A 13,946-nucleotide genomic window follows, 5' to 3' on the forward strand; every position below is an offset into this window, starting at 1 on the left:
GATGCAGCTCAAACCAACCAAATAAAAACCTCTAAATTTCAAAACAGTCATGAAAAAAAATAAAATAAAAATCCCTGTCCCCCACCAGCATGACTTCCAATTAACAGACTCCTAAAATCCAATATAGGAGAAAAAGGGTTGAGGAAAATATATCTATTCAATAAGAAACCAAGAAGTTTTAACAACTTACAGAAAAGAAGTAATGGAAAAGAACATACCTCTAGAGGATAGTGTTTCTTATAATGGTGAGATTTCCTGTTTCGAAGTGTACAATCACTAGAAGTGCGTTCTACATTGCGACGTATAGAATATCCAGTTTCAGGCCCTTCCTCACTAGAAACTTCATCTGATAAATTTGTCACAGCCCTGTGAGTATCCTAGTGTAAGAAATACAGTATTAGTAAGACATACACTCATACATACTAGGTCTTGTTCTCACCTACTGAAATCAAATTTCTTTCTGCAACATTATTAGGTATGCTCAGTTAAATCAGATATTAATGCATTTCCAATTGTCAATATTAATTGGTGCAGCAGGAATTATAAAACAGAAATTTTAATATAAAAATAAGCATTTCTCAGATGAAGGTCTAGTTCATATTACAGTAAAGAACAATTCTGACATTCTTGTTTTAAATGTGATTTTGTCTAAACCAAATCTACCAAGAAAGGCTTAGAAGCAATATATCCAGAAGATTTGAAACCCTGCCCGGCAACCCCCCCCCCAAAACACCCCCACAAAAAAACCCCACCAAAATTGTGATGGCAGACACTATAACAGTGAGTTATCAACACATACAGTACAAAGTTAACATTTACCTCTCCTTCCAACAATAAAGTGCTACAGACTGCATGTAGAATACTCCAATCATTAATTTATTCCACTTTCCATTTCCCTGATTTTAAAGTTAAAAGTAGCCCTTACAGTAACAGAAAGAAAAAGGGCAGCAAAGGATCATTCAGCCGTCAGAAACTTTCTTGTATATTCTCGTTTATTATGAGATCAACAGATAGAGCCCTGTAAAGTTTAGCTGGTCTGGAAAAACCCACAGATAAAAGACAGCACACAAATTCATGCACTGAAATACAGAATGGCAAAGAATGTTTAGATGTCAGTAATGATCATCCTAGAAGAAAAAGGAAAGGCTAGGAATATAAGACAACTTAACATAATATAAGAATACTTAACATAATTTTTGACCCCAGGACCTTAAGCCAGATTTCATTTTTAAAATATTTTTAAGGATAAAGTAGATAAGAATGCATCAAAAGCTTCATACAAATACACCTCACATATCATTTGACAAATTAATAATCCTGCTTTGAAAGCAACGAAGCACACTTACTTTGTGATGACTGTGATTGTTGAAGGCATCTCTCACTGTTGAGGTGCTCCACCCTGACTCTTCTGGCTTAATCACTTCACATCGACGTTCATGGGCCTGCATACATTCTTCACTGCTTTTACCTGTCTTTTTCCCATCAAGGGACACGTAGCCATTATCAGTCTCAGTGGATTTATCTATAGAGTTTTTTGCTTTCTTTGATCTATATTTGAAACAAATGTATGTATTAAATTAATGATTCTCTCAATTTTTTCCCCAGTCTAAATCCTGCTCATCCATCTCAACTCACATTTTAGTTTTACTACTAAGATGACTGCAAAGTAATAATGTTAACATTTGATGCAATATTTGTAACTATTTCATCTTCTGAATAATACCCATTATCCTTTCCTAAAATTGTTACAAAAGAAACTGTCAGTGTCTGAAAGAAAATTATATTATTAGCTACTGAAAGAAGAGAAAAGGAAACCTAAGTTTTAAAACTAAAACCTCACAGCAACTTTGGTAATAGAAGAACCACAAGCCTCAAACATCAATGAGAAACTTCCCTATTCTATCTTAACAAAAAAAGGAGGTGTGCTAAAAGTTTCTTTAAGTGTTAATTCAAAGCAAGTATGCCATTTCCTGAGGCTGCAAACATGCTATTTAGTACTCTGTACACAGATATTTCTTGGTTTTGTTGTTTTAAATACACTCTGCTTATTGACAACTCTGCTGAACAGAAGGTGATTTACCCTTTTCTGTATTATCCAGTTACACTCCAGGCAACATATTTTGATATATCTTACAAACACACTAATTAAACTTGTTTTCAAATCACAAAATAACTTTATGAATTATGTTTCAGTATTATCATTCTTAAGACTACTAATATTGATGAACAGTCTTCCAAAACATTCTCTAGACATCAAGGCACTTATCTAGTCAACAGATGTAGCAGCAAGAATATCTCAGGTCAGAAAAAAGGCTTTCTCAAAGCAAATGTTTGGATAATTACACTTCCAAATTAGAAAGTGCAGTCGATGAAGGAATAAAAAGGAATAGCAGTTTGCTACCTTATCGATAGAGACTACTTTAAGTCCTCACTTAAGCTTCCGTTTTCTCAAAGTAAATTACATGGAAAAAAATCAGAAAAAGCAATTAATATCTTGTATTTATTAGATTTTATTTGTTAAGATTCCCAGAACACTTGTGGGGAAAAAACCCCAAGTGTTATAAATCAAGTTTCCAGATTTTTATTACAAGTAGAACACTGGACATAGGTCATAAAACTATCAAGAATCTGTTCAATTGATCTTGTACTTTTATGAGGGAATATGCATTGCCTTTCTCTTTAAGGAGTGAGGCATTCTGTGAGAGCTTGCATTACAGAGCAGAAGATTAGATTCCTCTTTAATATGTACATCAACCAAATCAGAAGAATTGGGATAGTCACCTCACATTCCTCCCAAGATAAGGTATTCCACTCATACAGGGGAGATGGAACACAAAAAATGGCTAGGGAGTCCTGGATAAAATGGAAAGATCCAAAAAGGAACAATTAATCTGCTGCAATGCAGACAAAATACTGAAGAGACTAAGTTACTAAGGTGTTTCATCATCCTCCTTTCCCACCTTTAATCTCATTCCACCACCCCTCAGCACTTCCTGGAAATAAGCTAACAGCATTTTTTTTATTTTTTTTTTTTTTTTTTTGAAAACCAATGTAACGGCTGCTCCACTTCTCTTCTGGGAAGCTATAGAACTCGCCTACTATTCCCTGACCTATTCCCAAAATTCTTAGTCAACTTTATTTCTAAATGAGTACAAAACCAGCAGAAACACCTTCTGTAGTTACTATATATTTGCATGGATTGATTTTTATTATAAGTTTACAAAGATAAAGAGCAAGATGCTTTAGTGTGTGTTTTGTGGTGGAGATGCAGTTAGTAAACCTCCTGTTTGCAGATTACCAGTGTGCTAGCTCACACATAGAGTTTTAATTTTCTAGGTCCATTAAGATCATCTAATACATTATTGAGGCTTTGGACAAAAAGGTCAAACTATCAACAGTAAACACGTTAGAACTTAATTTCTGTGCTGTTCCATAATGTCATTGTTTAAGTTAATGAAGATAAGACAACTGAAGATAGGGAAAGCTTAGCTTATTATTTAATGGAAACATTTGCTGTTCCACTTCTGGAATAAAGCCAGTATCAGCCTTTCAGTGGCAACTCATTGTAAAAGAATAAGTTTCAGTAAGCTCAGTTGTGAGCACTAAGGAAGTACCACTAATATTAAATTATCTGCAATAAGCAGAAACCCAGAGAGGCCAATTTTTAATGCATTAAATACACTTTTGGCACTTCTTAAAAATGTCTTTTCAACAGTGCAGAAGGGAATGAAGTTCTCATCACATACATACACACATCCAGCCAGAAAGACTTACTCCTCAAGTTACTAAGCTGTATGAGTAGAGTAACAGGACAACTCTTCCAAGCTTGATTTGAGAAGTTTTTATACATGTCATGTGAAACTTGAAAGCTACTAGGAAGAAGTAGCCTCACGCAGTTGAGTAAGAATAGGTAGGAGAAAAAAAGAACATATGTATGTATGTATAATTTGTTCAGATAGAAATGCACTACTCAAGCAATGTTTAAGCACTAAAACTGTAAGACAAACGACTAGTCTGATATCAACTAAGGCTCATTTTGAAAACCAAGGTAACTGACTGACGTCTTTCATTTGTTTCTAATGTAGAAACCAAAGTTATTTTTTGCAAGAATCCCTGAATTTAAGTGTAAGCCTCAAGCCAGAAAAGCATAAATATGGGCTTGAAGTTAGGCTTTCATGCACTATACACACTGTGTTAAAAGAAAAACAATAACAAACATGAACGATACTTCCACAGCTGATAGAAATTTATAGTTTCCTACAATTTTTATATGTTTATGTCATTAATCAACTTTTTAAATTTCATGCTAAAATAAAAAAAGTATTTAAGAGCAAGACAGGACACCACCATGAGTAAACCCAAGCTCTTGAAAAGCTTGAACATATGCAAAAGCTAAGTCAAGAATGACTTTCAGTCTTATTCATGCATTAGATAGAGAAAATATTAAGGAAGATTTAAATAAGGTTTCTGGAAGACTGTAGATTTTCATGATCAAGTATTCTATTCCCAAGTATTTTCATTGGGGTTGGTCAAAAAAACCCCTCTCCTCCCTCTTCACACTGCAAAACATTTAAAGAAGTTACAATTGTAAGATTTTCATAATTGGAGTAAAGACACACACAGAGAACAAAGTCCCAAAATCAGTACAACATGAATAAAATACTGATTTGGATCTTGCCCTCCTTTCCAGTGAAACTAATAATTAGTATTTTCTAAATTGCCCCTGTGCCAGATTAAAGTTTAGAATTATATTTTATCAGTCAGACGGAATTCTGCCATTCAAAAGGATATTTATTAAATATACAGTTCCAGATTACTAGTGACCTGAGTGTAGGCAAATGGTCTAGGTATACAGAGTCCTGCCCTAAAGCAAAGAACATAATTTCTGAGGTTAATTTTGAAACCATGTGTTTTAAGACCTGTATTTAAAACTCCAGAAAATGGTATCTCCAAGCTTAATATATGTGAAAAATTGCTGTAAATAAACACTAACGAGACATTCTAATATGCCTAAAGAGCTTCAAAATATGTCTTAAGAAACAGGACAGATGTCACTGTACAGCTTCCTTGCACTGAGGTTTCATAAGATTTTTCTTCAGCAACACCACCAAGTAGTCAATGTACTCCATGCTGCTCTCCTGCTTACTCATTCCCAGCCCCACTCTTACCATCCCCCTGCACTGATAAAACTGTTTGCATTACCAGAAAAAAAATTACATGAAGAAACTGATCTGCATGATCTCCTAGGAAAAAAGATTATTCTGCAGCTGGACAAGTTCCTGATACGGTTTGTATGGCTCCAGACATACAAACAACTATGCCTCTGCAACTGAGGAGGTAACAAATGACTAAGACCTACTTACAGCATTCTCAGTCACCCTGTGCTCTTTATCATTTAAAGATACTGTATATACTAAGTATTCATCAATGAGGCTTAACATCTCTCTATATACACAATACCTCTCATTAAATGGTATAAACAGATCCTTAGAGCAAGTCCCACACAGCCCTTCTCAACTGAAAACACTCTGAGCCCAATAGAAGGGAAGATCAGGGGGAAAAAAAAAAAAAAAAAAATCTTCCAACACCCCTCTTCTTATTGCAGATCAGTATCTTCAATGAATGGAAAACATTCAAAAGTTTACAAGATTGCACTCCAAACATACCAGAAAGTAATGCATATAGACCCAAACAACAGCAGTGGTGTCTATTACTATGACTCATAGTTTGTCAACGCTAGCTTCATCTACAAAGGAAAAAGTCAAATGAACTCTACTCTTGCAATATTTTTAAGCATTTTTTAAATTTCTCCAGTTTCAACTAGATATTCCCAGAATGTAACATAACAGAAGATAAGCTTTACCAGTGGTTAAGAGCATGTATCACAACAGACATGTTAGTGTTGCCATATTTAAGATGCAACATGCACAACAAAACATCAATGTAATGACTTGCAGTATCCCTTTTCTCAATTTCATACTATTTTATGAGCCTATTTTCTCATTAATAAATGCTAATATATAGCACTCACAATGCTGTGTGTATAGCATATCTTGAACAGAGACTGCTACAGAATGTTTTTTTAAAAACTTTTTAATTGCCCAGAGCACTGCATTAGCAAATCAATCATTTGCGAATCAGCTCTGTAATGTAGCAGGGTTAGATGTTTCTTCCCATCATTACAAAATGTATCTTCAATGTTTATTTATAAACTAAACACTGTGCCTATTTGAATCCTGAAGCCTTTTCCTTCAGGAAAAGTGTGTGATTTGATGACAGTGATAGAGTTCAATAAGCATTCTCTCAGAGCAATAAGCAGCTAATGTAATAAAGTAAAATTAAAGAGTCAAATTCTCTCATTGGATTAAAATTGCGAAGCTGAGTTGGTTCGTTCCTGACAGCCCACCGAGTACTCCTACATCAAAATATAATTTAACTAAAAGTTAATTCAATATCTTTTCAAAATTATTGCATCAGCATTTACAAAAGTCAAGAAACACCACATGTTCAAATACTGAGATGAGTTTACTATTAAATAACAAAAAAACAGATCATCAGAAGTTTAATCATTATATGATTGTTTACTTGGAAAAGGGATAGTGCATCTCTAACACATACGAAGCCTTGAATAAATACAAACCCTGATAAAAAGAAAGCAGCATGCCAGATATCTCTGAAGACAGCGCCAATACTGCAAGAGGTGCTTGTACCGTAGCTCTGCACTGTTCCCTCCTGTGTGTTATCTGTGGTACTAGAGCCATCTCCTTCCCTATGTACTTCCAAATGTGCTGCTTTCCTTAATTTCCTTCATCAGAAGAGATTAAAATTGGAAGGTAGCTTTATAAGTGCAATCTAGTAGTTCTATAATGTGTTCAGCAGTTTAAGCATGCAAAAACAAGCAAGGTTTCAAAATATTTTGCTAACGCTTTATCATGTCAATTTAATAAACTCCATTTAATAAAACTAAGCATAACATTTACTCATTATCATAACACTTAAACCCAAAATACGTTTAATCTCATCATCAGAGGCTTAGACCTGCAAAATTCACTACTGCAGGTTTTCCCATTTTAATGGGACAATTCCCTGTAGCAAACCATACTCAGTGAAGTGCTGGAAGGCTTAAGTTCTACGCTTCCAATAGCATCTCTAATGTATGTTTCCCACAAAGATTATTAGTGAGTATTGCACAGAGTTCTAAAACTAAATTTGCAGTAATATAAATACGGTGACTGCACCATTATTCAGATGCAAACTTTTGAGGCAAAACGTCAGATTCAATGCATTAAAATTCAAATAAAACAATGCTTAAATTAGTCATTGTGTAGAAGTTAAAGAGCACCAATTAAGCACCCATTTTAAAGTTTCTGATAAAAACAGAGCGCCAATTTCTCATCTCTTGCCAAGCAGAGGCTGTAAACCCCTACAGTTTTTCATGCACATTCTTTAGAATAGTTTAACAATCCTAAATGGTAAGTACTTCAACATAGACAATACCTTCTTCTTTTACCCCCCGTGCTGGGAGGTGGCTTAGGAGTTCGTGTTGAAACAATCTGACAATGCACAGTTCCAAGTAGCAACATTAGCCATATTGGCCCAATTACTTCAGTCAGAGGTATATTATGTGGGCTTTGGGCTGTATAGAACAACACTACAGCAGCAACTGGAAAAGAATGGAAATGAAGTTGAGTTCAATATTTGAAATGGCCAACTCGTTACATGGCTTTTGTTAAAAAGAGAAACGGTCAGATGTAGTCCTTTACCTGCATTTTAAACCAACCCATGTAATTCTGAGAGGAAGGGATTATAATTGCAATGAAACAGGCAGTAACAAAGATTTAAACAGCTGCCTACTGTCTTAATATCCACCTCTTCTTTTACACTTCTGATATTATACCTATTGCTCAAAAAAAGGCAGCAGAATGAGGTGGGGGGGGGGGGGGGGGGAGGAACACAAAACATTTGGAAAGCCAGTTCTGTCATGAAACAGCTTTAAATTAAGATAAAACTTCAGTAGGAGACAAAAACAAAAAGCAAATGTCATCCTTAAAGCAGTCCAAATAAATTTAATTCTGTATCACCTATAACGATGCAGCATAATCCAACAAGTCAGGTGAGCACAGGACTCAAACTAGGACCAGGGTGTCCAGAGAGGCTGAAGTCTCTCCATCCTTGGAGATACTCAAACCCTGACTAGACACAGCCCTGTTCTAGCTGACGCTGCTTTGAGCAGGGGTTCAGACTAGACAATCTCCAGAGCTCCCTGCCAGCCTCAACTAGCCTGTGGCTCTGTGGAACCATACATCTATTTCAACACTGTAAGGACCAACAGACTTGAGACTAGAAATTCTTTATATTCTCTAGCAGAATGCATTTTAAACTCCATATTCCAGTCAAAGGACAAAATTGCCCATGTGGATAGACAGACAGGCGTTAAGTGCAACCCTGTATACATTTCACATATACTTGTGTGTTTATTTTCTAGTAATGAGGAAAGATCAAAGACAAACCATGCAAACTATGAGGCAGTCCAGCTGAAATGACCAGGACTCCAACTAGCACTTGTGGTTGGAAAAGGGTCAGCTTCCAATTCCGTAGTTAACTGTTAATTTTGTAACCCTATAACCAGCTTTTCACAAGGCAGCACCCACACCCACGCAGCTCTTCTTGCTCCTTTACCCAGAGCCCACACACTTCTACAACTCAGAAAGGTCTTTACAGGCTTCAGGTCAATCTGAACACATTCAACAGGCACGGGGCAGATGTAAGAAAGAATCCCTCTCTTTTCTCTGCTTGTTGTATGTTCTTATGGCTCTGCCTCTATGGCTTGAAGTGCTATGTTCTGTAACTCATCTGAGCAAAGCTATTAAGAAAAAAACCCAGAAACTCCAAGAAACAATTCAGAAACAGAACAGGGGAATAATTCTCTGTGCCTAACATCCACACATCCCCCGAGAACTTGGGTTTGTTCTTGTACCACTAAGAAGTGAAAGCCCCATAACTGAGACCTACTCCTAGCACAAGAAATACATACTACAAGTTCAGCAGCTTTCACCAGTTCTCTACTAAAATTAATTGAAAAAAATACAGCCACATGCAAATTTTTGTGTCACATTCAAACACCTAAAATCTATCACATGAAGCCACATCTAACACAGCAGATACCTGGATGCAATGTTTTCCACTAAAAAGAGGTTTAGACATGTTTTTCATGAAATAATCTTTAGCAAGGTAACCATTACTAGAAACATGATGAATGTGCAGAACAATGGAATTATTTTTGATTGTGGTGATCTATTTCTAATATCCCATCAGCCTTTTTCCTAAAGTAAAGCACAGAAGTCTTACGTAGAACACACAGGGTGTCTTTTATTACTATATGTGGACTAAGTTTTTGCTGTATGAGGTTTCTCAGAAAGACAATATGCATCAATCAGAAATCCAGCTTATTAAAAAATAAACAAAAAGGTACAGATAGTAAAAGGTACAGATAACATTACCTCTTTCTAAATGAGCTTAACTGGGTTTCTCACACATACAATTAGCTTTGTAAATTATAAAGTGTAAATAAGTAGCCAATTTTGACTCCTACCATACAATCTGGGTAAACATAGACTTCTGAGAACACAGAGCTCCACAGATCCACATGAAATAACCTGCAGGAGCAGGCCTCCACAAAATAATTTCAAACTTCACTACAAGATTTCTTCTGCTACTTAAAGCAGAGTGATCTAGAAGAAACCTTCTTCCAGAAGATACAAACCTGTAGACTGCAGGTTCCCACCAGAAGTTTCACACAGATTTAAGAAAATGTTACCAATCTCCTGATCTTTTCAGTAGGATGGGAGGGAAATGCAAGAACTTCTTTCTGCACAGTGTGTCAACACACTGTAGTTCAGATTATCCTAGAATTGCTCCTACCAACAGCAAGGTTTTAGAACAGAATTCCTCACACCACTTTTAATTATGTCTTTACTTATTTATAGTATTTGGACTTGTACTTTTCTAAATTACAATGGTTTATTTTGTGAAACAGACAAAAAAGAAATTATATCACATAGAGCAAAAAGCTGTATCAAAGAAAGCAACCATACATTTCAAAGACCAATAAGCATTTATTTTTATAGCATTTAAAGCTTTGAATATTTGTATTACCAAGTTTAAAAACACATGCATACATATATATGTATCTCACCACAGTAAACAATTACTCTATCACTAATAAAGTTTCTTGTTTCATACTTAAGAAATACGCAATGGAGATACACACTATAATTTCACACTTCATTTTCCTATGAGAATATAGAAACATTTTTAAAGTAAGAAGGAGGTAACGCTATAAACTAAATGGGTAAGAAGTCAGAAGAAAAAGGTTTTACTTCTACCCTAATTCACCGGCCTGTTCCATGACCTTGGACAAAAAACATATCTCTGTAGTTCTCTTATCACACATTTTGCTAACCATACTTTATACTAAAGAAAAACAAAGCAAATAAAATCTGGAGTTAAATCTACAGCCAAGGAAAGAATTCTTTTCTGTAGGCTTACATAAATGCTGGCAAGTACCCTGCTAAAGCTTATCAATTTCGAAGCAGTAATTCCAAGTAACGCAGTTCATAAAGATGTATAAAATACTTTATAACTAAATAAAATAACTTAAATAAATATATATAAACAAAATAAAGTCAGACCATTTTACAACAGTGTCAGTGAGAACCTGTCATGATGACAGAAAGCCCAAGCTACAATACAAAATTCAGATTCAGGGCAGAAATATGGCCACTGGAATTTGAAGTGTTTTGTTGTTAAGCTTTCATAATAGATTCTTGACATTGTGGTGCTGCCTTACCTATTTGGTACAAAATTAATAACTGAGCACACCCTTCTGAGTAAAATATAAGCAAAACTTTATATATAAGTGCTAGAAGGAAAGGCTTGAAGGAGGTTGTTTTAAATAGTTTCCCTTAAAAAATTTTGTCAATTTAATTTCACTTAAGTGTACATTGTAAGTCTTTCAATTTATTTCAAAAACCATCAAAACGCTGCAGTTAATTCAGCACTATTTAAATGACAGGCGTTTCAAGTAGTTGGATTGTAGTGTAATATGGAATACTATTAATTCTCTTCCAGGATTTGTTAATTCACAAGCTCAGAAATATCGGAAATATTTTGTCACATTACAGACTAATAATACATAGATTAGGGAAATAATGCATTCCAACCATAACTTTAGTAAATCATAGAAGCCAAGAAATCTGAGGGAAAAAAGAAGTTAATTACAAGATAGCTCTGTAATTAATATCCTAAAAAACTTGCTTGCACTCAGAATCTGCATTGTCTTACTATTTTGCTGCTTTTAGAGTCTCATGAAGGCTCCAAAAATTAAGTGTGGATATATTTTTTTAAATAAATTTAAGAATGGGAACATAAAAAATTACTGTAATGGTGTTTCTTAGAATAAGCCACCTATGAACACGGTAACAAACAAACTATAATTTACGGATTTTACTACCTATATTACTATAAATGAGATTAAAATCATTAACACTATGGGATGGCTTACCATAGTATACACAAATGCTAACATACACAACAATACTTCCTAAGCACCTATCTTGGAAATGGAGGTAAGGAGAAGTTTTTATAGGAGACCACATGAAAATTTGTCAATATTTCAAGTTTTGGGGCACTGGCATTGTGAAATTCATTTTATAGCTGCTAACACCACCACACAAGAGGCACTGCCGCCTTTTTTTTTTTTTTTTAACTATTTCTTGTTTTAAATACAATTTCCAAATGATACAGTGATTCACAACTGCAAGGACAGACAGCAAAATTGAAAAAGTAATACTGTCTTTTAATTGAATTTCAGTGAAAAATTTATCAGTCATTTAGCTTCTCAGGGTACTTAAATTGCTCCCAACTTCCATTAACCTTCTGTTCCATTTCTGTTATACACGCTTCTGATATTCTTTTGGTGACTTTCACACAGTTAGATACTTACTCACTACATTACATTCTTCCCTTTCTGATTTTCCTCTTATATATTACATATAATTAAGAGAGGCACAAAGTGAGATTACTAGAACTCAAGATTGAGCATCCCAAAAGCTGCAAATTGCCTTCTGTTTGTTAACAGCTGCCCAAAAGTCACACTTGTTCACATATGAAATGGCAGATACTCTGTTGTGTGATGCATAGTCTTCCCATTGTAATGGAAAAAAGAGCAGAAGCACATAGGACAATAAGCCTCCCCACTTGCCAGTCATTCAGGAGCATGGCTGAGGTCTGACTAAAGTATAAGTTAGAAGTTCACTGCCTCTGATGTGACAAAATAATTCATGGAACGACAACTGAAAACTGGTCAAACACATCATCCTACCAGGTGGCACAAGCTGCACACAGGTTTAGCCTTGCTTGCTTCTTGAGCAGAGCTCTTGATCTGCACAAGTACCAGAAAGACCAAAAGCCCAAGACAAAATACATTGCCTAAGCCAAAGGTTTCTTTGATATTGCTTAGTCCTGAACTAAACTAGATAGTCCTGGAAACCTAAATTATATACAGAGATGACAAATGAATGTGTACTAAATGCTGAAAAAAGCCTGTGAGGAAATCCTTAAATTTTCAGTATGCCCCCTTTATATATGTAAAACAAACGTTAACCAAAAGACACATGCTTGGGACTGTGTCACTCCAATATTTCAGAAAATATTGGAATGAACCTTAACAGCATAAAGCGAACCAAGTAACATACAGCAGCTTCCATATGGCTAAAATAACGCATTCAGTTGAAGCTGGTCCTGTAATCCAACTCTACCTTGAAGAAGGTAAAGAACAAGCAGCCAGAAAAAGATGACCCTCGATGTTACTTGTAGCCACCACCTGTAGAAGAACGGAAAGAAAACAACTCTCACGATTCCTTTGCGGGTCAGAGATGTCCAAGGACTTTCAGGTTTTGCTTTAGCAAAAGCAGATCCTTTAAAGAAAGAAAAGAAATTTTGATATATTTCATTGTTATGGCTAATAATAACTTTAGTTGTTGAATAGCAGAGTAGTTCAGATAGTTATTTAAAGGAGCAATTATTAAACATAATTATTTGAATAAATCTCGTACTTCCACCATTTCACTGTCTCCTCAATCCAAAATCTGCGTAAATTGTTGGTACCCTCTTGATTGCCATTATCAGGAACTTCTAAAAATACCTAGATTTTGGAATGTGTGAATAACAAAACACTGCCTGTTCTTACTATGTCAAAATTATTTTAAAATAAATTATTAAAAATTGTTCTGTTTCACTGAGGTATCAGAAACTTGATATGAAGCAACAGGAAGTCATATGAAAACTCCACATGCCCACACAGCAGACCCCTTTCCTGACACAGCAAAGGGATCTAAATCATCAACATCTGTAAATTGCTCCAGCCATGCCATTCAGGAAAATAGAATAAAGCTGAGAAGTACAGAGAAGTATCTGTCCCACTGAGTACTAGCCCCAAGAGCAGGAAAGCCACCCAAAGAATGATTTATCTTTCTCTCTCCTTCAACACCACTTTCCACCTCACTCATTCAAATGTCCTTTCTCTTTTGTATTCCTCCATTTCTTTCTTTTCCTGCAAATTCCCACTTCTCTGGCAGCTAGAAAACTGTGTAACATTTACTTAATGGGGGTGCGACTTAAATTATGCCAAGGTTACTGCTTGGCAAGGGCAACTACTGCATGCTGCTACACCATCTTCAGCTCTTTTACAGGCAGAACTGGCATTAGTGAGCTCTGTGTGGCACAGGTAATAAAACACTGCCAGTACTTAAACTATTTTAATGCCAACTTAGACATCCATGCAAAGCAGTCATTTAAACGTTATTCATGTATACCATTATATTGAAGTGCTCTACTGCTGTTCCTTAATTCTTACAAATATTTAGTTTTCAGGTCTGTTTCTTTGA

The 13,946-nt window shown here is 35.4% G+C and overlaps 1 protein-coding gene across 5 annotated transcripts in view; it reads right to left on the minus strand.

Moving 5' to 3' along the window:
• The window catches only part of PHTF2 (putative homeodomain transcription factor 2), a 71,865-nt gene that overhangs the window by 23,027 nt on the left and 34,892 nt on the right, over positions 1 to 13,946 (minus strand). For 4 of the 5 annotated variants that reach the window (XM_049814040.1, XM_049814038.1, XM_049814039.1 and 1 more), the window contains exons 5-9: positions 12,819 to 12,977; positions 7,498 to 7,663; positions 6,641 to 6,805; positions 1,347 to 1,548; positions 219 to 377 (exon numbers count right to left, since the gene is read on the minus strand). In XM_049814040.1, the coding sequence (XP_049669997.1) occupies positions 219 to 377; positions 1,347 to 1,548; positions 6,641 to 6,805; positions 7,498 to 7,663; positions 12,819 to 12,977 (851 nt within the window). The remainder of the gene's footprint in view (positions 1 to 218; positions 378 to 1,346; positions 1,549 to 6,640; positions 6,806 to 7,497; positions 7,664 to 12,818; positions 12,978 to 13,946) is intronic. The other variant, XM_049814041.1, reaches the window with a different exon arrangement.

Source organism: Accipiter gentilis, chromosome 11 (assembly GCF_929443795.1).
Source record: "Accipiter gentilis chromosome 11, bAccGen1.1, whole genome shotgun sequence".
NCBI classification, from domain to species: Eukaryota; Metazoa; Chordata; class Aves; order Accipitriformes; family Accipitridae; genus Astur; species Astur gentilis.